Source organism: Gavialis gangeticus, unplaced genomic scaffold, assembly GCF_001723915.1.
Source record: "Gavialis gangeticus isolate Ggan-Ray unplaced genomic scaffold, GavGan_comp1, whole genome shotgun sequence".
Taxonomy (NCBI): domain Eukaryota; kingdom Metazoa; phylum Chordata; order Crocodylia; family Gavialidae; genus Gavialis; species Gavialis gangeticus.
In genome coordinates this window covers 782,855-807,157 of record NW_017728975.1, presented here as the reverse complement: position 1 = coordinate 807,157, position 24,303 = coordinate 782,855, and the positions used below count along the sequence as shown (strand labels likewise).

Here is a 24,303-nt window from a genome sequence, read left to right as displayed (position 1 = left end):
GATGTGCTGGATGGTAGGGCTAGGATTCAGAGTGACTTAGACAAATTGGAAGATTGGGCCAGAAGAAATATCCTGAGGTTCAACAAGGACAAGTGCAAAGTCTTGCACTTAGGACAGAACAATCCCATGCACTGCTACAGGTTTGGGACCAACTGGGTAAGTAGCAGCTCTGCAGAAAAGGACCTGAGGGTTACAGTAGACAATATGCTGGATATGAGTCAGCAGTGTGCCCTTGTTGCCAAGAAGGCTAGCAGCATACTATGCTATGTTAGTAGGAGTGTTTCCTGCAGATCGAGGGAAGTAATTATTTCTCTCTACTCTGCACTGGTGAAGCCACATCTGGAGTACTGTGTCTAGTTTTGGGCTCCCCACTGTAGAAAAGATGTGGACAAGTTGGAGAGAGTCCAGTGGAGGGCAGGAAAAATGGTTTGGGGGCTGGGATATGTGACTTCTGAGGAGAGGCTGAGGGAACTGGACTTATTTAGTCTGCAGAAGAGGAGACTGAGGGTAGATTTGATAACAGCCTTTAACTACCTGAAGTGGGGTTACAAATAGGATGGAGCTAAACAGTTCTCAGTGGTGACAGGTAACAGAACAAGGAGCACTGGTTTCAAGTTGCAGCAAGGGAAGTTTAGGTTGGATATTAGGAAAGGTTTCTCATTAGAAGGGCAGTAAAACACTGGAACAGGTTACGCAGAGACTTGGTGAAATCTCCATTCTCAGAGGTTTTTAGGGCCCTGGCAGGGATGATCTTGTTGGGGATTTTCATAGACAGTAAACATTATGGGCTGGAAGGAACCTCGAGAGATCATCAGGTCCAGCCCCCCTGCCATAGACAGGAAGTCAGCTGGGACCAAGTGATGCCAGCAAGAAATATATCCACCTGTTTTTTTAAGGAGTCCAGAGTAGGTGCTTGCACCACCTCTGGGGAAAGTTTATTGAAGACCGTGGACTCGCACCATATAGAACTTTTTTCTTATGTCCAGTCTAAATTGGCCTTCCTGGAGTTTATGGCCATTAGACCTTGTTATCCCTTGGGGAGCTGTGGTGAACAGGTGTTCTCCCAGGTCCTGATGTACCCCTCTTATGCAACTGTAGGCTGCCACCAAGTCCCCCCTGAGCCTTCTCTTCTCCAGACTGAAGAGTCCCAAGTTCCTCAGCCTCTCCTCGTACGGCCTTCCTTCCAGGCCTTGGATCATACGAGTGGCTCTCCTCTGGACTCTCAAGCTTTCCCACATTCTTCCTGAAGTGGGGGGCCCAATACTGGATGCAGTACTCCAGCTGCAGTCTCACCAGGGCTGAGTAAAACGGGAGGATGACATCCCTGGTTTTGCTTGAGATGCATCAGTGGATGCACGCCAGAATATGGTTGGCTTTGCTAGCCACAGCATCACATTGGTGGCTCATATTCATCTTGTGGTCAATCAAGACCCCCAAGTCCCTTTCTGTCGTGATGCCAGTAAGCGTAGCACTGCCGAGCCTGTAAGTATGCTGGGGGTTCTTCCTACGGAGGTGCAGCACCTTACACTTCTCTGTATTGAAGGCCATCAGGTTTTGATCAGCCCACCTTGAGAGTGTGTCCAAGTCGGCCTGTATTCCCAGCTTGTCCTGTGGTGTGACCGCCCTCCCCCATAATTTGGTATCATCCGCGAACTTGGTGAGTGCACATCTGACTCCCGAATCCAGATCATTAATGAAGATGTTAAAGAGTACTGGCCCAAATACCTAAGGGACTCCACTGGTCACCCTGTGCCACGTTGATTTGCTCCCTTCAACTAGTACTCTTCGGGTCTGACCCCATAGCCAGTTGCATAGCCATCAGACCATATTATGATCAAGACCACAGTTCCCCAGCTTAACCATGAGGACATCATAGATGGTCCTGCTTTGAGCAGGGGGTTGGACTAGATTACCTCCTGCGGTCCCTTCCAACCCTAGTTTTCTACGATTGAAAGAAAAATGACCAATTTTGGGGTTTTTTAAATATAAAACACTTGTTTTTATTTTAGTTTTTATGCCCCACCTCCTTGCTTCTCTGTTGCACCTTTAAATTTGCTATTTACAGCATTCTCAGCAGGCAGTGCAAGTGGCAGTAAATAAGACAGAAGTGCAGCTGTAGGGGAAAGGCCCCTTCTCCTTCCAGCTCACAAGAAACTGATATCCTGTTGGGAGGTAGGAAAAAAATATATGGGGTAGAAGAGGGCCTGGGCCATAAAAAGAGGCAGGAATAAAGATGTAGTTGGCAATGGATGAAGAATATCTCATGTTCCCCAAGGCTCTACAGTTAAAATCAGTCTTTTACCCATTTCACTTGTCCCTTAAAACAGTGACCCAAATGCCCTCTAATAATGATTTGGGATCCAGTCTGTGTCGTTACTAGATTACTGATTCATTATAGCTCTTTGGACGCTCCACATTCCAGGGTGCAAAGGACTCGAGCTTCTAGTACCCCATATGTCTTTGCACAGCCACTGGTGTGCACGGAACTGGCTGTGGGGCATAGAAACTGAATTCTAGACCTGCTGTGTTGTTATGATAAAGTAGAAAAGGTTGGTGGCTTTAAAGGAGCAGAGAGAGGTAGCGAGTCATATTAGTCTGAAGTCAGGCAGAAGGCAGGGTAGATTTGCATCTTATAGACTAACTACATCAGAGAGACAACATAAGCCTGAGCCATTCAACTGACAGTGCAACTTAAATTTGCAGCCCGTATTTGCAGCCCGGGGGCTCCCTCCCAGCCACTGCCTCCCACCCACTCCCTCCCACCCATTGCTCTGGCTTCAGAAGCAGCTAGGGTCTCCACACTCCCTTTTCCTCTGGATTTTCCCTTCTGTGCCCCAAGGGAGAGGGCAGTGCAACACAGCACAACCCACGGTGCTGGGGGAGCTCACAGCCGAGGAGCTGTGGAGAGGTGGGGGGCCCAGGTGTGCAGTGCAGTGAAGGAGGGCACTCAGGTGTGTGGTGCAGCAGGGGATGCACAGTGCAGTAGGGCTGGGGGAGGGAGACGGGACCATCAGCACATATGGTGCAGCAGCAGGGGGTCACCAGGCACTGGGCCCTTGGCCCTTAGTGCTGTGGCTCTCACTAGTGCAGCCTGAAGCCCCCAGCCATTCAGAAGTTGCACAGCTTTGGTATAAACTCTCATACACTGTCTCTTCACACCATCTAATGAAGTAAGCTGGCTGCTTATGAAAGCTTATGCTATACTTCTCTGATTTAGTTAGTCCATAATGTGCCTTCTGTAAAGGAACTGAAAGTTACTGGCTATGTTCTGTCTGATAAAGTGGATACAAGCAGTTCACTGTCTTAAAGAAGTCAGTTGTTGGAGTTTGTCTATATAACCCAACCTTACTGAGCTAGCTAGATGTGATGATAACCATGATTTATTCATATTGACCAGATCAACTAATGTGTAGTTCTTTAATCATGATTAATTCACAGTGCTGAATGTGATTTGCCCTTGTCACAGCTGACTGGTTTGTTACTGATTGTTGTTGTCAGTCATGGCTAGCATCATGTCAGTTTGTAATTTGGGCTAGGACACAATAACATTTAGTGTATGGACAAGCACAAGTTCTGAGGCTGGTAATTTTTGGACAATGTATCTGGTTGTTTTTAGAAGCTCTTTCCTAGAAGTGGTCAGAACTCAGAATTTACTTTCTGCAAGATATTCTGACATTTTGAAATGTCCTTTGATCCAGAATGAGAGTGAAAAATAAAAAAATATTCCCACAAAATGAAATCTTGGAAATTATTTCATTTTAGAAAAAAAACAACTTTACTTCGACTCGCATTATATAATAATATATGGTATATCATAACCACAGGATTGAGAACCTCAAAGCAAATGCTTAAATATTTTGTCAGAAATATCAATGAAAATGCATGGCGGTAATATAAAAAAAAAGTATTGATGACTTTTGATGGAAAGTTCTTTTATGGTACTTAAGACGCAATCTAAGTAGCTCTGAGTAACTCTGGTAAGACTCTGAGACATTTCTAAGTAAGGAATGTATATATCGTAGGTCTCTATTTTTGTCTCTAATTGAAAGTAGAGATTCAAAAGATCTATGCGACTGATATGAGGTCATTCTTACCATTTTATGAAGTCTGTGACTGAAATGAAGTTCTGGGTGATGAAGATGTATGTTCCCATATGAAGCTATTCGTTGTAAATTCAAAGCAAAAGGAAAGTAATTGACATTCAGCATTCCACATACAAGTAGTATTTTTAACATATGAAAACTGTTCCTTTGCTGCTTTTAAATATATGTGCACACACACACGTGTATATATAGTTGTTTGTGTGTGTATGTGTATATATGTGTATATATTTTATATATATAGTTGTATGAAATCTAATATATAGTCTTTGAACAGCATCAGAACAGGCATTTAAATATTTTCTGTAAATTGAAAAATAGCACAGCTTCAGTCTAGAGATATGTAATGTGTAACTAAACATTTATTAACTAAATATTTATTAACATTAACAGTACTAAATTGCAGTATAGTGTTTTTGTGTTAGGCTTCTTTCCTTTTTGTCCTTTTCTTCCATATTTCCAAAATAATGAATGGTAGAAGAGTGATGTCATGGTATCTGGTAGTGCCTGTGGGGTCTTGGTGTCCCTAGGTGGGTGGGAATCTGCCTGCAAGAGTGTGGGTGGGTGCCCATGGGATCAGGTCCTGGCGCATGGCTCTCCCTCTCACTCCAGCTGGGTGTGCTCCCTGCTCCCATGATCACAACTGGGGAGACTGATCACTGGCAAGGCCCTGTCTCCCCATAATCCCAAACTTTCTAGGGGCTTCTACTTGATGACCTCAAGATGTCTGGCTATACCCATCAACCAAGTCCCAAACTTTTCTGGGACATCCACCTGTCTTCCCCAGCTCAGATGGTCATGCCTCCCCACCGGCCATGACACCATGACTGCCCTAGGGACATCTACCTGCCAGCAGAGAACTCCCCCTCTTCACCCGACCCCCCAAGATAATATTGCCCAGGTACTTGCTGGCCTGTAGAGCCCCATTATCCAGATCCTGATTCCACCCCAAATCTGAATTGACTCAGACTGGCCCTGCAAGCAAGGCCTGGGACATGCATCATATGTGGTGCCTGTTTGGGCCGTTCTGGGAACTGGTTGCATGCAGTACTTGCCCCAGGCACTCCAGGACATGCACTGCACATAGCACTTGCTCCTGCTGGTCCAGGACCAGTGCTGCACATGGTGCCTACAGGCACTGCATGCAGTATGGTTCACAGATCGGCTGGAGCAGGCACCATATGTGGCACAGTTCCAGACTGGCTGTTGGGGGTGCCACAGCGCAGATCCCAGATGTGGTATGGTTTGGCTAGGTGCCATGTGTAGCACAGCACCCATTCTGGCAGCTCTGGGATCTTCACTGCATGTGGTACCCACCCCAGCCACTCTGGGATGCATGTCACATGCAGCACAGATCCCATAATAGCTGGAGCAGGTGCTATGGGCTCTGGATCCAGTATGTGGTGGGACGGTCTGGGGTCTATGGGTCCATTGGCCTGATGCAACTTATGGATCAGCTCTGCATCACGCATCCAACTCACAGTGCCATATAAGTTTGACACCCCTCCCCTACGCCTGAGCTTAGAAGTGGTCTAGATTCCAGTCCAAATTTAGAGGTTGGGCAGAAAGGATTAACCTGGAACATGAAATCCACTGGCTGCCTTGGAGCTCAGCCAGGAAGTTTAGATTTGGAAACCAAACTTCTCCATCTCAGTTCCAACCTCAAGTGATGCTTTAAAATGTTTAGGAGCTACTATGCAAAATCAGGAAAATTTCTGTTGAGGCCGGAAACAGCTATTTTCAGTCTCTTAAACTGCTTGAATGGCTAGAAGGAAAAGATTCTTTTGGAGTTCGATATTGCCGCAACAGAAATTGCGGAGGTAGTAAGAGTTTACCATCTGGCAAAGCCCCCAGACCAGATGGATTCACTAATGACTTTTTACAAAGTATTTACTCAGCCCTTACTGGAACACATGACTGGCATATTTAATTATTCTAAATTAACAGGGTTCCTAGCCTGGGTGCTAAAATCATGAGAAAAGGCCTCTTCCCAGAAACCTGTGATTCATTATAGACCTTTTTCATTAATGAACTGTAATGCTAGAATCTTGGCCAAGACCTTGCCTGTTCATCTTAAGTGAATTATTTGTGCAATTGTTCATGCAGATTAAATCAGTTTTATCAGTGGTATTTCCTGCAAATACATCAAACTGTCTATGGATTGTTAGCCTCATATGCTGTGTTCTTTCTCTTTTTATATGAGAAGAAAGCTTTCGCTGCTATAGATTGGGGGCTAGGCTTGTACAGGGAACACAGGAAATGTCTGCATTATTTTTATGAAAAATATGCATACCTTGGTTTCTTCACTTGCTTTTGTATTAAGTAAAAGGATTATAGGGATCAAGTTCATTGATGGGAAAAGAAACCGGGTAAGATTTGTACAGTCAGTAGGTGTCTTGACTAGTATAAATGAACTATCAAAGGCTATCAACATATGGATGGTGTTACCTTAGAGAAGCAAGGGAAGACCAATGCCCATAAATGAGCTTTTAATGACTGGAAGCCAAAGGAAGCAGATGTTAACACATTGTGACAGGAGTCTTAAATAAACATCTATGGTGGCAGGACAGTGTGATAAGAACACACTTCTCAGTGTAGTGGGAGAGATGAAATCCTATGTAAGGGTGAAGAGTGAGGGAAATAATGCTACCAATTTGGATGTATAAGTAAATTTGCTTTTCTATCCTAAACTAAGAACTCTATCCAGGGGTTGACAACCTGAAGGCCACAGGTTGGAACTGGCTCACAGGACCATTGGATCCAGCCCATGGAGCTGGGAGACTTTGGCAGCATTTGGTGGTGTGGGTCCTTCACCCGTGCCATGCCACAGCTAGGCAGCAGGGAGACATAATGGTGGTAATGGTGGCCAGGCCCTAGTGTCGGCCTGCGCGGCTTTGGACCCAAGCTGGATCATTTCAGCCTGCTGCTGAAAAAGATTGCCAACTATTTCTGTATGGTGTATTTGTTAACTTGCTGACTGTGTTGCTGAAAACCCAAAATGAGTGAATGGCTCCCAGAAGGATAAGTCCCCCAACAGGATGCTGTGCTCAGGTAGGAGCCACAGTAATATATGAAGCATAAAATTAGAGGCTCAGTTTCAAATTAACAGAGCTGTGGAGCTCTAGATTTGCAAGAAAGTGGATATGTGTACATCTAAAGGGGTATATTTCCAGAAGTGCTGCATAGCATACCCTGCAAAATTGTGACAGTTTGAAATGTTAGAAGTTTCTATAGTCACATTGTTGCATTTATATAATAATTTTTCCCTATGGACCACCTAGAGACATTGAACTTAAGACCTGCAGAGAGATGCTGATTACCTGGTGATAATAGTCTTTCTTATTTCTAGATGTTGTTGTGTCTACTGAAAGAGAATAATACCCTTCCTTCATTATGCTGTTCTGTGTTGTAAATCGCTGTAGTTGGTGCAGAGAATCTGTTCTATTCAAACTCTTATACCAGGCTTGGTACCATGGTATCTGAATGATTTCCTGTGGTGTATTCATTAATGTGGTTAGTACCTCTCAACTCTGGCTATTTAATTTATAGTTGTTATTTTTATATATGTACCGTAAAGTGTTTTCTCAGTTTTAATGAAGGGAAGGTCAAGTTGCACCAACACCTGCAAGGGTGAGGAGTGAGGTTTGTAGATGCTGTAGAAAGGACTTAGTGCCATATTGGGCATGTCTGTGCGAGATGCTTACTGCACATTGGCCTAATAACATTGTGCCATAGTGTGTCATGGCAAAAACCGTGCTAATAGCATACTGCTCAGTGTTATTTGGCTAATGTGCAGTAAGCGTCACTAAATAACCATGTGCCAGTGCTATAGCACAGTAACTTTAGGTACTGCCCATTTAGTTAGTACTTTATTAAAGAAATACTAAACTAAATGTGCAGTACCTAAGGCACATTAATGAACATGTAGACATGCCCAATAAGTGGAAAGGCAAGTACACATGGGACAGTCCATTTGTTCAGTTGAGGTGCATCCTATATGGTATGGTATGAGAGACTTTCCCTCTTTTTATACTATTTTCAGCTGTTTTTACTGAAACAAAAAGTATTTTATTTTGAAAGTCATCTTGAAATATGCACAATTTTTTACATTCATAAACTAGCATTATACATGCCTGTGATTTTAAATCAGTGCTGAGCTGTCCTTAGCCTTCTGTTGAATGCCAATTTATTTATAGAAAATGCTGTCTTTATTCCATATGTAGCATGCATATTCCTGCATATTTCTAAATTGTTTCTTCAGTAACATTGCAAGGCAAATTTTATACTAGTTAACTCAGTTATGTTTTTATTAGTATTTACATGCTAGGTTTCCAAAGGTTCTGGTTTCTAAAATGGAGCACTTAAAGGTTTGGGGAGGATATCGTGACAGTGGTTAGGGATTAGTATAAAGAGAAGTTTCTGGAAGTGTGCTACTGCTGATAAAACGTGTTCCTATTTTGCAAAAACTGGAATTAAATTAGCTAGAAGGTGAGGTTTTTTTGGTTTCATTTGTGTAATGATAAAAAGCTGTTAATGTGTGATAAGGCATATTTATTTCCATAAGCCATATTTAACATTTTTTTAAAAGCACTGCTGAGTAGTTCTGTAAAATATTTGAAGCTTGACAAAAATCCTTCCAATACGTTGAAATGGAAGTGAAGATTAGGGTTTAAACATGGAGAGGAAAGGATATGGTAGGCAAATCAGAGAATGCTTATCCTAGTCTGTTTTGTAGTGCTGCGGGAGGGGGAAAGCTGTTTTAGGAATTCTTTGGATTACTGGAGACAAAGCTTGAAATGTGAAACGTGAACATTTTTTCTTGACTGCGGTGTGGTAAAGATGGAGGGACTGAGAATATCCTTTTAGAAAAGAGATAAGTAGTCAAGAAATCTTTGAATCTACAGGAGGTAGCACAGCAAGCAGGCTGAGCATTAGAGAGAGTATGAGAAAGCAGCAGACGGAGCAGTGAAAAGTGGGCATTTGGAAGCCAGAAAAGTTTGCCACTGTTGGGGCAAGGGGCAGGATTACCTTTTGGGAACCCATGCAAAGGTACAGTATTGTACTTTATACCAGGCAACCAAACTGATACCTGCTCATCATTCTCATGGCTACTAGTACAATAGGCGTCCTGACTCACTCAGCGCCCCATATACTTTCTGGGTAGAACTAAGTCCTTTTTAGGAATTATGTTATATGTTTAAAGCATTTATAAATCAAAACATGACTTTCTCACAGGGTAACCTGTCCAGGTGTCTGTGGCCATAGACTGGAAGGCAAGTAGCTATGGGGTTTTTCTGTTGCAGTGATTTTCAACCTGTGGTCCATGGACCCCAGGGCAGCTGCAGACCAAGTCCAAGGGGTCTGCAAAAGATGACTATGAACAATCAAAAGTAATTCTGATTACTTACAGTTCAAAAGGATTCATGCCTCCATTCAAAATGTTTTAGGGGTCTGCAAATAAAAAAAGGTTGAAAACCACTCTTCTGTTGCATTCCATTAGTGCTACGTAGGGAAAATTTCCCATTCAAAGAGAGCAGTCTAGGAATTTGAGATAACAAAAGAGCAGGGGTGGGCAAAATGTGGCCCGGGGGCAGGATGCAGCCCGCCAGGCCATTCTATTCAACCCACGGGGCCCCTAAGAAATCTAGAAAATTGATATTAATTTGCCCTAGGCTGCCAGTCATGCTGCCCTCGATGGCTTGCCAAAACTCACTAAGTGGCCCTCTGCCCAAAATAATTGCCCACCCCTGCATAAGAGCTTTATAGAACAAGTAAAAATTAGAGGTTCATGTGAGCTGGATTTAGTGCTAGCATACATCCATTTTGGTATGTTTTAGCAGAGCAACAAAATGGTGGCAGGTAAAGAAATTGTTCTATATGATATATACATATCACATGCTTCAGTACTCCTTTATTCCTCAAAAGTATTCTCTTTAATGGACAACACAAATAATTTGGATAACATTTGCAAACAATTTGCCCAGTTACAAAGCAGCTGAAAAGAATTTGTTCTAATTAGTGTCCCATATGTCCCTAGGTAGCCAATTAACCACAGCATCCTCTTTCTTGCCACAGAATGATAGAGCAGAATCTGGGACCATAAAGCAGCACTTCTCAACCCATGGGTCATCACCCAAAAGTGGGTCACAAGGGTATATGAAAGGATTGAGAACACACTTTAAAAATGGATTCTCCTTTAAAGAAAAACATGGGAAACTGTGGCTTTTTCCTTGCAGGCTGGCAAAGCTCCAACCTGCAAGGGGCTGCTTGGGTCCATCCCTGCCCCACACACCCACTCCCTGTAACACACGCTGAGGGGCTGGGGCAGGGACAGTGGGAAGAGAGTGAGGGGCACTGGGTCAGGACTGGGCATTGATGTTTACAAATGGGTCCTAATACAAAAAAAGGTGAGACCCACTGCTCTAAAGCAGCAATCTGAAGCTTACTGTAATGCTGCAAGCAGGCTGCCTCCTGAACCAGATGCAGTTTAGCTGTATGCACATGGCTCTGTGGACAAACTAATGACCAGTGCAGAAAGCTAATATGCATTGTCATGCACCAGTGCTAATTAGCTGACTGAAATACCAAATATGCATGGCTACACTGCTTCCAGCTGAGGAAGCAGCTCTCCTGGATTAGCAGAGCAGGCATGGGGGAACACTGCTCGAGTGCTGGTTGATATACTCTGCTTTCTGCATGTCTGTCCACAGAAGCTGATAAAGTGAGTTGCAGCCCATGAAAGCTTGTGCTCTTTCTCTAAATGTATGTTATTTAGTTAGTCTATAAAGATCCATATCTACCCTGTTTTATGACTGCTTCAGACTGTCACAGCTAACTACTTCTCTGTTACCGCTTAGACATAGTGGGCACACTTACATGTGTACATTTACTGTGCAGTAACAAAAAATACTGCACATTATGGGCTGTAATGCCCATACTGCGCAGTAAATGTGGTGATTTATGCTGACTTGAACATAAATTTAATAGCTGCATCATGCAGGTATCAAATTTACATTCAATTAGTTACTGCACAGGAATGCAAGTATAGACACCTTACTACATAGTAACGCTGTGTGTATGGACAGACTTGGGACTAACTATAGTCCCAAGTCAGTCCACACACAGTGTTAATGTGCTTTAACACCTGCACATGTAGATGCCGGCCTATTCCCACTTACTGCGCAGTAACTTACTGCACAATAAATTTAGGCCATTGTAAATGCACGTGTAGACACACCCAATCTAAGTTTTTCTTTCCAGGTTAAAGTACCATATATACCTGAATCCAAGATAACTTTGAATTTAAGATGAGCACACCCCCCCCCCAATTATATTATCTACATGGAAAATTATCCAACACCTGGCTCCCTCTTGTTTAATGTAAGTATATATTGCCATGACACAAGCTGCGAATTTGAGACTGTTGTTAATTGCACTAAATAATGAATAATGTAAAGAAAAATGGGGGCCATGGTACTGACTGTTGTATTCTCCTCATTAAATTGAAAGTGTTGTTTTTTTAAAAATTAATTTAGAGTTGCCTCTGAATTTCCAGGGAATACCAGGGACTTCTGCTGTAGCATGTAGGTGGATGTATGCTGCATGGTATTCTATTTAAAAGGTTTGTTTTGGAGAGAGTTATGGGATAAGCATTCAGAGCCAATTGCTCTGTTACTAAAGTCGTCCAGCATAGTGCTTATAAGACATTGATATATAGAGTTATGTTTTGAGATGTAATTATTTATATCCAAAAAGGAAGTAACACACCTGCTGTTGTACTATTTGATGTGGAAAGCAACAGTGTTTTTATTATCTGTCAGGAAACATAAGGTAAAATGTGTAGATATAGTAAATTTCAGCTCTCCTGAGGCTAACTAAATACCTAAAAATAGATCTGTAGGCACACACAGTTCTTAACATCAGACACAGAAGCCGCAGTATAACTCTCCATCCCTCTGAGGCTCAGTCCTTAAAAAATTAATGATTAGGGCCCTCCTGATCATAGTTTAATTAATCATGAAAAATATACTTTGCTCAGCTGCTGGCCTATTTTTTTTTTAAACTATTTAGGTTGATGTGCCAAAGATGAATAATTTGTTAGACATTAGTATTTCTATTCTCTGAATACATGTTAACCAACTACTTCCCTGTTGTTGCAGTAGCAAGGCATTGGGAGAGCCCTCACCACTCCTACCTTTATCTGTGGCATGTTGTAGGGTGTTCTTGGTGTTTTGGGTATTGTTCTTTGTAGCGAAATGTGCGGGCTTGAAGCTGTGATTCTTTGAGTTAGTGCTTGCCTGTGAATGGGGGACTGGTCTTGATGGCCCAGGAGCCCCCTTTCAGTGTTGTGTTCCTACATAATAGCGTAACCAGTCAGAGTGAGTGGGGCACGAGCCCTGGGTGCTGACTGAAAGGGAGTGCCAATGTGGTCCCCTGCTCCCCCAGGGGTCTTTACCAGGGCAGGTGCAGCTCTGTGCTGTCTGGTCATTGGGAGCTAGGCAGGCATAGCCCCATGCCCAATAGTGTATCTGTACTCCCATGCCCAACAGCGTATCAATCGTGAAATGCCGCCCCCCCAGGAGGCTTTGCTATGGGGGGCGCAGCCCTGCCCCCAGGTTGGGGGGAGGGGATGAGCAGGGCATTAGGAGCGCCACCCCCCTGGAAGCCCATGTTACTGCCTGTTCCTCAGCTGTGCCTGCTGCCCGAGGACAGCCCTGTTAGGTAAGACTCCATCCCCCAGCTCTCCACTGGTCAGTATAATTCCCTGCCCCAACCCCCCGTGCCCCAGGAGCCAAAAGAGCTTGCTACACCTCTGTTCTTAGCCACGGTCATGGAAAGATGAAAGAGATCCATGGGAGACTGGCCAGTCACATAAACAAAATGTCTAAACAACTATTGTGTTTAATTTTTCCTGACAATACTCTCATTAAAATTTTAATATAGGCAAAATTGGACCCTATTGATCATCTTTACCTGTCCTAGTTGAACATGCTTTTTAAAGGTAAAAGTAAATAACACTGGGAACAATTTGAAAGCTTTTTCTCTAGAGAGTCTTCTATGGTCATTCCAATTTGTTGAAGGAACTGCATTTCCTTAAAACAGAGAGAGATGTAATTTAATCGATATTTATTGTCCTCATTACCTTATAATACTTTTTAGACTTGGAAAGCAAAGTGTGGTTTTAAATTGTATTCTCTTCCAGCCTTGCAATACATCCAGATAAAACTCTGGTAGCTACAGGACAGGTTGGGAAGGACCCATACATTTGCATCTGGGATTCCTACAGCATACAGACTGTTTCTGTTCTCAAGGATGCACATACACATGGAGTCGCCTGCTTGGCTTTTGATTCAGATGGCCAGGTTAGTATTTGTTCATTTGCTATATTTCTTATGTTTAAATGTCATTCTCTGACAGTGCAGACAGGTTATACATTGAAGTATTTTCTATAAATGTAATAAGCATATACAATTATAGCTTTTCATTGGAAGGTATGCTGCAGGTTAACATATTAATATAAGTATCATATATAAAATACTGGAAATATGTATTTTTTCAATGTAGTATCCAAACTAGGTAGCTGGGTTGGGCATCTGACAGACGCCAAAAGCAAAAATAGACCTTCATGGAAATATAGTTTTGTCCCTTGAACAGCTTTAACCTCTGTTTTGGCCCGTGCCCATTCGTATCTGCTGTTCAGGAATCTTATACAGCAAGGGTTTCCACACTGTGGTATGCAAGACATCTCGGGGGGAGGGTACGTGGGAGAAATTGTGCAATGGCAGATTTAATCTTCATTATAATAACAACTGGCATTTAAGGGGAGAACATATAAAACATATGCTGGTGGGCCTATGTGGGCAGCTGGCAAATCTGGAAGGGGGTATGCAATAAGAAAAAATTTGGGAACCTCTGTTCTACAGAATGCTGCTGTGAGCTGTCCCACCCCTCCCCGGGTAGCAGAACTCCCTTACTCACTGCTAAGGGATTTGCAGCACCTGTGAAGCCCAGGATGTTTAATTTAATAAAGAGTTAAAAGTATACAAATTTGGAGCTTGGAGTAGGAATCCTGCCAAAAAAAATCAACCGCTTACAAAAATCTTTAACAGTCCCAGTGTTCAGACTAATAGCTGCTATAAAATTAATGGGGGAACGACTTGAATTGGGAATTAGTAGCTGATCCAGTCTTGCAAGCTGTTGTACATAGAAGTCAATGAGCCCGAAAGAAGTGCTGAGATCAGAGAACAGTTGCAGATTCAAGCTCATATTTTTGTATATTAAAAGTATTACAGATGATTTCAAATATTTTAATTTTAAGTAAATCCCTTACACAGGGATTTCTCTGATGATGCCTGCAAGCGCAGAGGGGGAAACTTGAGTCCCCTCATTCCACATTTTCAGTTGCATGGGGGAAAATCCTTTGCAAAGGTGTGCCTAAAATTGTGGAGGGGAGGACCTGAATTATTCCTGCTTGCAGACATGCTCCACATTGGGACACAGCAGCTAGGGAGGTCTGTAGATTTCCCTGGAGCACCATCACCTGTGTCACGACAGATTGTGGCACAGCTGATTGTGCTCCACACATGATGACTGTCTTCAGGGTTTGGTAAAACCACAAACCTCAAAAATACCATATAGATATCTCCATGTTTTTCTCAGAAAAGGGGGGAACATGAAAGAGGGAAGCAAGAGAGGGAATTGATAGAAGTTCCCTGCAAAAGTTTTATATTACTTTTTTTTTTCTTCTGGCCCCTACATACAAATCCTCATGCAGTTTTTTTTCTAGGAAAGGGAAAATGTTCAAGGACAAGAACAAAATTGGCCTTTCCTAAGATAAAGAATATACTTAGCTTTTTTAATGAAATTTGTTTTTTGTTTCTTCCTTTTGTTTTTGTTTCTTTTCCTAGGTCTACAATTTTCCTCTTGTAGACCTATTGATCAAACACAGATGCTAGAAGTTAAATACAAATTCTTAGTGTGTGTGTGTGTGTGTGTGTGTGTGTGTGTATAGATCTATATCTATATAGATATAGATCTCAAGTACCTGCCTCCTAGAATAATGACAGATCCTTCCACAAGAGGAGAATAATCCAACTGGTCTTTGATTTAATAGATTAACCTTTCTAGATATAATAACCTTTTTCATATCTGGGGGTCTTAAAAAGTGTCTGACCAGCCTTTAGTGTAGTGTCAATTAACAAGGCTCCAAAATTGTCTTTTTCTCTTTCATTCAAATAAAAATGTCAGGCACATACACCGATGCATTGTAACATCAATTGGTAAATTCAGAAATTAATTTTTCTGTAACTCCTACATATTTATTTGAAAATTCTCATTATTTTTATTAAAGTTGTGCGTTGTCTAAAAATATTATTTAGGAGTTTAAAAATTATATGAAGGGTCTTATCTTTAATTTTAAATATCCTTACTCTTGTCAGTCTGTGCCACAATTGTATGCAAGTAGCTAGAGTATCCCTACTGTACTGCTAAGAAAATGCCATATTTACCCAAATCTAAGATAACTTTGAATTAGATCCCCCCCTCCAATAATTAGATTTTATACATGGAAAATTATGTTTGTTATAGCTTTCTATGTATAGAATCAAATTATTGGAGGGCCGTTTTAAATTCATCGCCCACACCTGCCATAGCAGGGAAAGCAGTGGTGGGGGGAAAAAGCAGAAAGGCAGCTTCCCTCTCGCCTACCACCCAGTGCCCTCTCTTTCCCCTCCCCCATCCACAGCTGCTTATCCTATGCAGCAACTTCATCTCCAGGTCAGGCTGGGACAGAGAGCTCATGGGGCGGGAGCTCATGGGGCGGGAGCCAGAGCTGCAGCAGCTACCCTGCCACTGTGCAGTCTCCTCATGCTCCCTGCAGCCTGTACCACATGATCTTGCTGCTCTTCCTCCCACCACACCATGTGGTTACCCCCAAGTTGGGGCCAGAGTCAAGGCTAGAGTCAGAGTTGGAGCTGGAGTCTCGGCAGCTGCCTGCCCCAACTGTACTCAACAAAGTTTATGTTTCCCCATGTTGAACAGGTAAAAATAACCTCATTTGGAATAAGTAAATACAGCATATAGTCCAAGCCCCTTTCAGGGACTGACTTTACTGTAGTGTCAGATACCAGCACTAACATAATCCTCAGCCAGTACTAACCAGCACTAACATACCCTTCAGCCACAATCCTCATCCCCAGCTTCCGTGCTCTTACGTTCTTAAACTTTCCTGCAGAATCTCTTTATCCCAAACTGTCATAGCATCTGCAACCCCCTTTTACTTTAGTAGGGGTTGAAGGCATCCATCTGTTACAAAGTCTATTATCATCCAATATTCTTATTGTCCCCATATGCAGACACACATACAAGAAAAATGATGGTATACTCAGTTATGTGTAGGTTCACTGCTCTGCACAAACCAGGAAGAACATAGATGCATTTGGCAGCCAGAGGAAGAATGTTTACTGGAATTCCTGCATGGTTTGTTGCAGGATATTGCTGTGGGCACATACTATTCCCTAGGTAGAATTCAACACGGTATTTTGATTTTAGGAGACAGCAAATGTGTCACATCCCAAGCAGCCAAAGGTAATAGAGATGCATTTATGTGCTGCTGAATCAAGGAACTATAACTATAGAGGAACTTAGGTGTAGGAATTTATTTTGCATTTTCTGGGATACATAGCTGGCCAGAACACAGAACAGCAGGGTTTCAGACAGATGCAGAGTCTCCCAAAAAGCAGGTGAGAATAAGAGCATTACTTTATATTAGTGTAGGTGCATCTATACAAGATGTTTACTGCTCAGTAGACTAATTAGCTATGCAGTAAACATATCAGCATCTACACATGCCACCCCTATTAGGTTAGATTTTCTCTGCAGCTTGATAGTACTACCTTGTAAATACAAGTACTATTCTGCTGCAGAGTAAAAAACTCCGCAGCAGCACATTGTGACTGTAGATGCTGTCCCAGCTGCCTGGGGCACAAGGATGCTTTAGCATGGGGGTGCCTGCCAGCTAGCCCAGCAGTAAAGCACCTTCATGCCCCAGCCAGTCCATCCACAGCATCCTGAACCCAGGGGAGCAACCATAGGCTGGCAGGCTTGACCCCCTGGACCTCTTTCCAGGCTGGGCTGCTTCGCCCAGGCTCAACATGCTGCACACATGTTCAAACGGCAATAAACTCCCAAGTTTATTGCTTCACATTAATTGCATATGTAGATACACCCTGTGAAACTATATTAAGTTTTCGTTATTCTCTTCCCTGCACTTTAAAAGAGCCATCCAGGATATGCTATAGCTGGGTTTTTCCTGGTACCTGTAGAGAGAAGTTAACAAATTATAGAGACACAGGGTGCATCTTTTAATACAACACATATTGCGCCAGAGTTTATTTTTCCCGGGTGCTATGTTTAACCCATGCGCCCAGGACTGCAGCAGGTTGAACCGGGTAGGAACAGCCCTGGCTGGCAGGGAGTCCAGGGAGTCAGCCTGCCAACCCAGAGTTGCTCCAGCCCAACTCATTGTGCTTTGGAGGGCTGGCTGGGGCATAAGGGTGCTCCAGTGTGGAGTTAGCCGGCAGACAGCTGCCAGCTGAAGCACCCTTCTGCCCCCAGCCATCTAGGTTAGCATCTACACATGTGCTGCTGCAGAGTAAAAAACTCCGCAGCAAGACATTGCTTATCTATACAAATACTCCCTACTGTGGAGTTTATTAGTTTACTCCAGCCTAATAGTCCTGCACATGTAGATGCTGAGGCTTTTACTGCAGAGCTAATTAGTCTACTTCACGGTAAACGTCTCATGTAGACACACCCACATGGCCTTATCTTCCTGCAAGTTCCCAATATTTGAGGACTGAATTCTGTCCATTCTGAAGGGGAGAAAATTACATCTATTGACAGAGCTATCCATGACTTGGGTGAGGTGACTTTCAAGTAAACCTCCAAGAAACCTTTTACTCTAGAGTCCTTAGTTAGTACAGGATAAAGTGCAAGGGAAAGGAGAATTATTAATACATTTAAAACTCTTGCAAATGATTTAGATCAAAGATTAGTTTTCTAAATATCAGTGTGTTTGTTATTTTAAAGTTTAATATCTCTGGACCATAAATATTTTTAATGAGTGAGCTCACTTAAATTGGAAATCTCTACTTTTGCAAAGCAGGTGAAATCTCTGGGTTGGAGTTTCTACTGGGATCAATTAGTGTAGTTCCACTGATAGCAACAAAGTTAGGCTGATTTATGAATCTGTCTCCCATTTCTAATACCAATGAGGTTACAAGATACCAGGCCCATCTTGGTATAGATGAATATATTTCTGGAGGGAATTTGGTAGGGAAAAGATAAAACTTTTTAGAGACAGCTGTGATAGAATACGGTTTGGCGTGGCAGGATTAAATTTTTTTTAATTCTGACTGCAACATTGGAATTTTCAGAATTGTGCAAAATTGCAGGGGAGGGAGTTCTATTTTTATCAGTTCAGTGCACACACATGCATGGCAGCCACTGCAGGAGCTGGGGACGTGCTGGTAAGGCTGTGCTGGGACAAGGAGTTGGAGGTTACAGGGCTGATAGTGCCTGGAAATCCAGTGCCATCAGTTGCTCACTCAGCCCAAGTCCCAGCCAGGGCAGGGGCCAAGCTCCTGCAGAGCCCAGCCTAGCCTCCACTGGAGTTTGGCCCCTACCCCAACCATGCAGGGGCCAAATTCCCAAGGAGTCTGGCTCAGCCCAGCCCCTGCTTGATCGGGGCAGGGGCTAAACTCCCATGGACCCCAGCTCAACCCAGCCAGGTCCCCGTGTGATTGGGGCAGGGGCCAAATTCCTGAAGAGCCCAGTGTGGCCTCCAAAGGAGTTTGGCCACTGCCCCAGCTGGGATCTGGACAGAGTGAGTGTCCTACAGCACTGGGCTCCCTGCTACTACCAGCCCTGCCCCTCCAACTCCACCTCCCAGCACAGCCTTACAAGCATGGCCCCCAGCACCTGTAGTGGCCATTGCATGTGGCATGCATGTGTATGTGTGTGTGTGCACGCCAGATTTCTTTACCTCCATCCTGGATTTTTAGTTAGTTAGTATTTTACATTTCCTTTATGTAAATGTCAGTGGTTACCAACAGAAATACTTTTCCATTAGTTTGTTAGTGTCAGGTGAAATCAATGTTTATCAATGTCTATTGATTTTTAAAAAATCAAATCTTGCCAAGCCTAAATATGGTAGTGTTTTATTAATATTTCTATGAAAATGGTGCATGCCTCACTTTCCCCAATTAGATTGAATGCTGTTATTCATCGGTAAAGAATAGGTTAATTTGGCCTGGACTAGACCTGGAAGTAGATGTGATTTTTCTGCACATAGCTAGCCTAACTAGCAGAGAATTAGCCATCAAATATTCAGTGGAACACTTTGCATGCTGAGGCAGGCTGAATTCAGGTCCCATCACCTGGAGGATCTCTGCTATCTCTGGTGCTCAAGATGCCCATCAAAGGATGCTCCTTTGGGGGAGGAGCTTGAAAAGAGACACAGAAGTACAAAGGGGAAGATGGGATGCAGAGGCTCAGGACAATCAGCATGACTGTCTGACTGATTGATACTCTGCTTACAGTTCAGTCTGGACTTCCTGTCAAAAGGAATCTGCCTGTTATACTGAAATTATCCAATAAATGCTGCTCTGTTTAAACAAGTCTGCCTGCTTTGCTGTATGTGATTTCTGGATAAGCTTTCCCTAAAGGACAAATGTATTTTTGGGGTGAAAGAAATGTTACTTCAAGGGGATCCTGAATATTGTTATTAATAGGAATGTGTCTTTAACCATTTACAGTCCAACTGTGACTGGTAATGATGACCTTGGACTTACCATGCTACCCTTCCTACCCAAACAGAAAAAAAATGTAACTATGTTTAAATGGTGCCAGGACCAGGCAAATGGGCTGTCACTCAGCACCACTAATTTGTTCATCCCTGGCAAAAACTATGCTGTTTCTGTTCAGGGTGGAAGGAAATAGTGTGTAAGCAATCAGTGCAGAACATTTGAGGGCTCTGGTACCAGACATGGTAAGTTTGGGAGTTTAGATGTGACTGCAGGGAACTACACATCTTGTAATATGGAAGCAGTTTTGCATCTAGGTTCTGCTCTATCAACGCTTCCCCACCACAACAAAAATTCTGCATATCTTGCAACGTTTGCTACACTTGAAAGGCTTATGCTTATCTATTTGCTGACTTATAGTCCACTGAGCTGCAACATTGGCCAGGCATCCTCCTCCAGATTTATCATGTTCTATAGAAAAGAAGGTTTCTCAGAAGTCTCATTAGAACATAACCACCAATTCAAGAACTGGGTCTGCTATTGGATTTTATCCTTGCCCTGATTTATGGGGTCCCCATTGTGCCTATGGCTTCCTCTTTCTCTTCTCTGCTTTTCAAAGAAAAACAGCAATACCATTGCCCAGGAGAGTTTCAGAACCACAGCTTTTCATGGTGGAGCTTCCTCCCATTGTATTCTCCAAGAAGAAGTTCTCTTTGAGGCTATGTGCAAGGTCATTTCAAACTTTCACTTTAACCAGACAGTTCATCTACTAATTGTCTTTAAGGTCCACTCTGACAAAGGTGAGGCAAGGTGTCATTTGTAGGACATTCATTCTTAGACAGAATAAGACAATTGAGACCCTCATTTAGATTATTTCCTAGGAAAAAAGAATGAAAGAACAGACTATCTGTACAACAAATATATAGCTGGATTTAATCTAGCTACCAAACCATTCCCCATGAAAGTAATTATCCATTCTCCCACAAAAAAGCCACTTAAGCAACTTTTTTGAACAGTGTTCTTATGACAGGCATTTGCAAAGGTGCTGCATGGTCTTTATAATGTACTTTTGCAAGATTTTATGTTGTACATTAGGTTTCCAGATTCAGTACAGGCTTTAGCAAACCAGTCCTATGGTTTCTGTTTAGATAGACCGTGAAGTGCCATCATCTGCAATGAGAACTGCCTGCGAGGCACCTACAGTGGAACACATATGTGCACAGTCACTCAAAGGAGAAACAAATGTTTTTTTAACACTATAGTAGCTGTTCTTCAAGATTTGCTCTACACATGTATATTCCAACCCACCCTCCTCTTTCTTCAGTTCTTTGGAGTAGCCATCATTAAAATTCTGATGTGAAGGAACTGAGAAGAGGCCAAGACTGCCATGATGTTTTATGCCCTATTTGCTTCTTTTTAGCCTTCGTTTCTGCACAAAGGCTTGTTTTGTTTTGGAGGGTAAGGAGGACATCTACTTTTATTAAGCTTTAAAAATAATTAGTTACAAATGCCTCAAAAATGAAGTAATAAATTATATAAAATAATTTTTTGAAAGTATACCCACAGAAACAGTCACTGTAGACATAATTGGGTGTGTGTTCGGGGGTTGTGGAGGCAGAAGGAGTTTTATCGCCTCTTCCCCTGCACTCACAGGTCAGTAAGATCAAAATGCCAGTTGCTGTGCACTTAAAAGTAACTGCCTCAATCTTCTGATGAGTAGGATCTGTACCTAGGATATCTAAGAGTCGAGTTATTAATTTGAAACTTCCAGAAAAGTCTCTGTCTTAATGGGAGACAGATATTTAACATGGATGTCTCTAGCAATTTATTTTTATTGTAGGTCCTTTTGCATAGAAATGTTGCATATATGATTTGAACTGAACTGATGAACTGATTTGGAACTGATCTTTGATTAACTATATTATTGCTCTTTTTTCTCAGCGTTTAGCTTCAGTGGGACTGGATGCCAAAAATACAGTCTGTATTTGGGACTGGAAGAAAGGAAAACTGCTGGCAACAGCTACAGGCCATTCAGATAGGGTAACTGTATAAAGGGATTATCTGAATATTGTCTTAAGCTTTTCTAAACTATTTTGATAAACTTTTTTAAAAATATTTTTATTTTTCCATGAGTCTAATACATAGAGAAGTTTGTCATTTTAATAAGATTTGAAAATATGGAATATGCATGTTTTCTTACATTGCCGCAGTGCAAAGCACACATTAGTGAACGAGGCACACGATGGATGTTTGGGTAGTCAGTCAAGCACACTAAAGAAGTACTCTGTACTTCACTGATTAGACTGATTTTCAACTCTTTATATAGGATGTCAAATGCTGTCTCCACAGGTAAGGTTAATGTTAACATATGACACAAAGATGTTTAACCTGAAAAGCAAAGTATGTTTATCCTTTGCTTTCATTTGAGAAAGTTATTAGCAGCAAAGTGATAATTAGGGAAACATTTTCTTCTTGGATCCATTGACATCAAGCAAATTCTGGGCAGCAGACAAAATGTGGGAGAAGAAGTTCCCCGAGTGAATGTGAGGGGAGAATATTGCCCAAGTTTATGAAATGTTTACACAAATATAGCAAAATCAAGACGAGAAAATGAAGAAACCCTAACCTACCACTCCACACACAAATATCTACTTATATACATTAAGATAAATTACAGGTACACTTTGGTTGCTATCTTTTCATTTTGCATTTTACAACATTTTAATTTATGTATTAGCTGTATAATAGGTCGATACACTATGCATAAATAATGGCAGTAAATTAAAACTGCACAATGCACTCTACAGAGCCTATATGTGCCATGCTTGTGAGCTGGGTAGAATCAATGTTTCACTGCACTAGGTTTATAATATACTGGGATTGAATTTGTATTCCAGTTTTTAAAACTGCCCTTTTAGGGCCTAATTTAACACCCCCTCCTCTCCCACACTAAAGTCAGTGCAATATGATTAGGCTTGGCAGGATTCAATTTTTATTTATTTTTTAATTCTGACCACAAAAATCACTGCTTATTTTTAAGCATTTCTTTCTTTTTTTTAATTGGAATTTTCAGGAAAGTGCAAAATTAGGGATTTTTTTTTTAATTGATTCAGTGCACACACACGCACACATGCATGGCAGTCACTGCAGGAGCTAGGGGCTGTGCTGGTAAGGCTGTGGTGTGAGAGGTAGTTGGAGGGGAAGGGCTGATAGTCTGTGGAAGCCCAGTGCCATCGGCTGTTGGCTCAGCTCAAGTCCCAGCCAGGACAGAGGCCAAACTCTTGGAGAGCCCAGCCCAACCTCCACTAGAGCTTGGCCCCTACCCCAGTTGTGCAGGGGCCAAATTCCCAAGGAGTCTGGCCCGGCCCAGCTCCTGCTTGATTGGGGCAGGGGCCCATTATGCTACTGAATTCAGTGGGAAACAGATCAGTTTTGAATTATCAGTGGTCTGGTTCTCCAGGCCATGAGTGGACTTGTTAGGGTCCAAGCCCAGCAAGTCCTGCATGTACCAAAGGTAAAAGGTTATTTCTCACAAGGGGACTTAGCAAATCTCACATTTTAAAAGAATTAGCTCTCATGTGGGCATCAGAAATTGTTTTTGCAATCAGACTGTAATTTACATATCTTATATGAATTACCTGACATACATAGGTGTATATATGTGGATTATATATATTTCCAAATTGATTTTGGTGATATGGATGCCTCTGTTTCCAGATGGTCAACTTGAGACAGTTTAAATTTGCAAATTTCAGAGGTGGGCTGCCCAAATATTGAAACTCTCCTCAAAATGGGGGACTCTTGTGGGTCACTGTATATAGTCTTTGGCTTCAAGTATCATCCAGCATTTCTTCCAAGGCCTAATCCTGAAGTTATAACGTAGGTCAAGCTCTCATTGGAGTACTCCAGAACACAGCAGAGGTTTGTTCTGAGTATGGAATACAGGAACAAATCCTCCCTCTTATTCTCAGTAAGCTATATACAATTTGGTCCTTAATTTTGAAATATGCTTACATTGTGAGATAGACATATTGTCTGTCAAAATGAGGAATTCAGCTTAGCTGCACGTACATTTCAGCATTAGATGTTATTACAGAGTAGGCCTGACAGCATTTTCAGTTGGTATCATTTAAATTGCTAATACTTTTTAACGTAGATGTGAGGACTGAAAGTGCAGTTAGTGGTCTTTAATAGTAACCCATCGGGGACATGATCTTACCTCATAAAACTTCCACTCTCTTTGGTACAATAAATGGCGTCTGTTCAAGAGTATTTTAGTAGTGGAATAGCTGGCTTGTTTCAAGTTCAGAATGAAATCTGGGGGAGTTGTGGGGGAACCCTGCAAGCACATTTTCACAATTCTTCAGTCAAGACGCTCATATCTGATGTTCATATCAAAG

The 24,303-nt window shown here is 42.3% G+C and overlaps 1 protein-coding gene across 3 annotated transcripts in view; it reads left to right on the top strand.

Annotated features, from left to right (window-relative positions):
• The window catches only part of EML6 (echinoderm microtubule associated protein like 6), a 404,089-nt gene that overhangs the window by 164,057 nt on the left and 215,729 nt on the right, over positions 1–24,303 (top strand). For all 3 annotated transcript variants that reach the window (XM_019508035.1, XM_019508018.1, XM_019508025.1), the window contains exons 2-3: positions 13,303–13,462; positions 21,845–21,943. In XM_019508035.1, the coding sequence (XP_019363580.1) occupies positions 13,303–13,462; positions 21,845–21,943 (259 nt within the window). The remainder of the gene's footprint in view (positions 1–13,302; positions 13,463–21,844; positions 21,944–24,303) is intronic.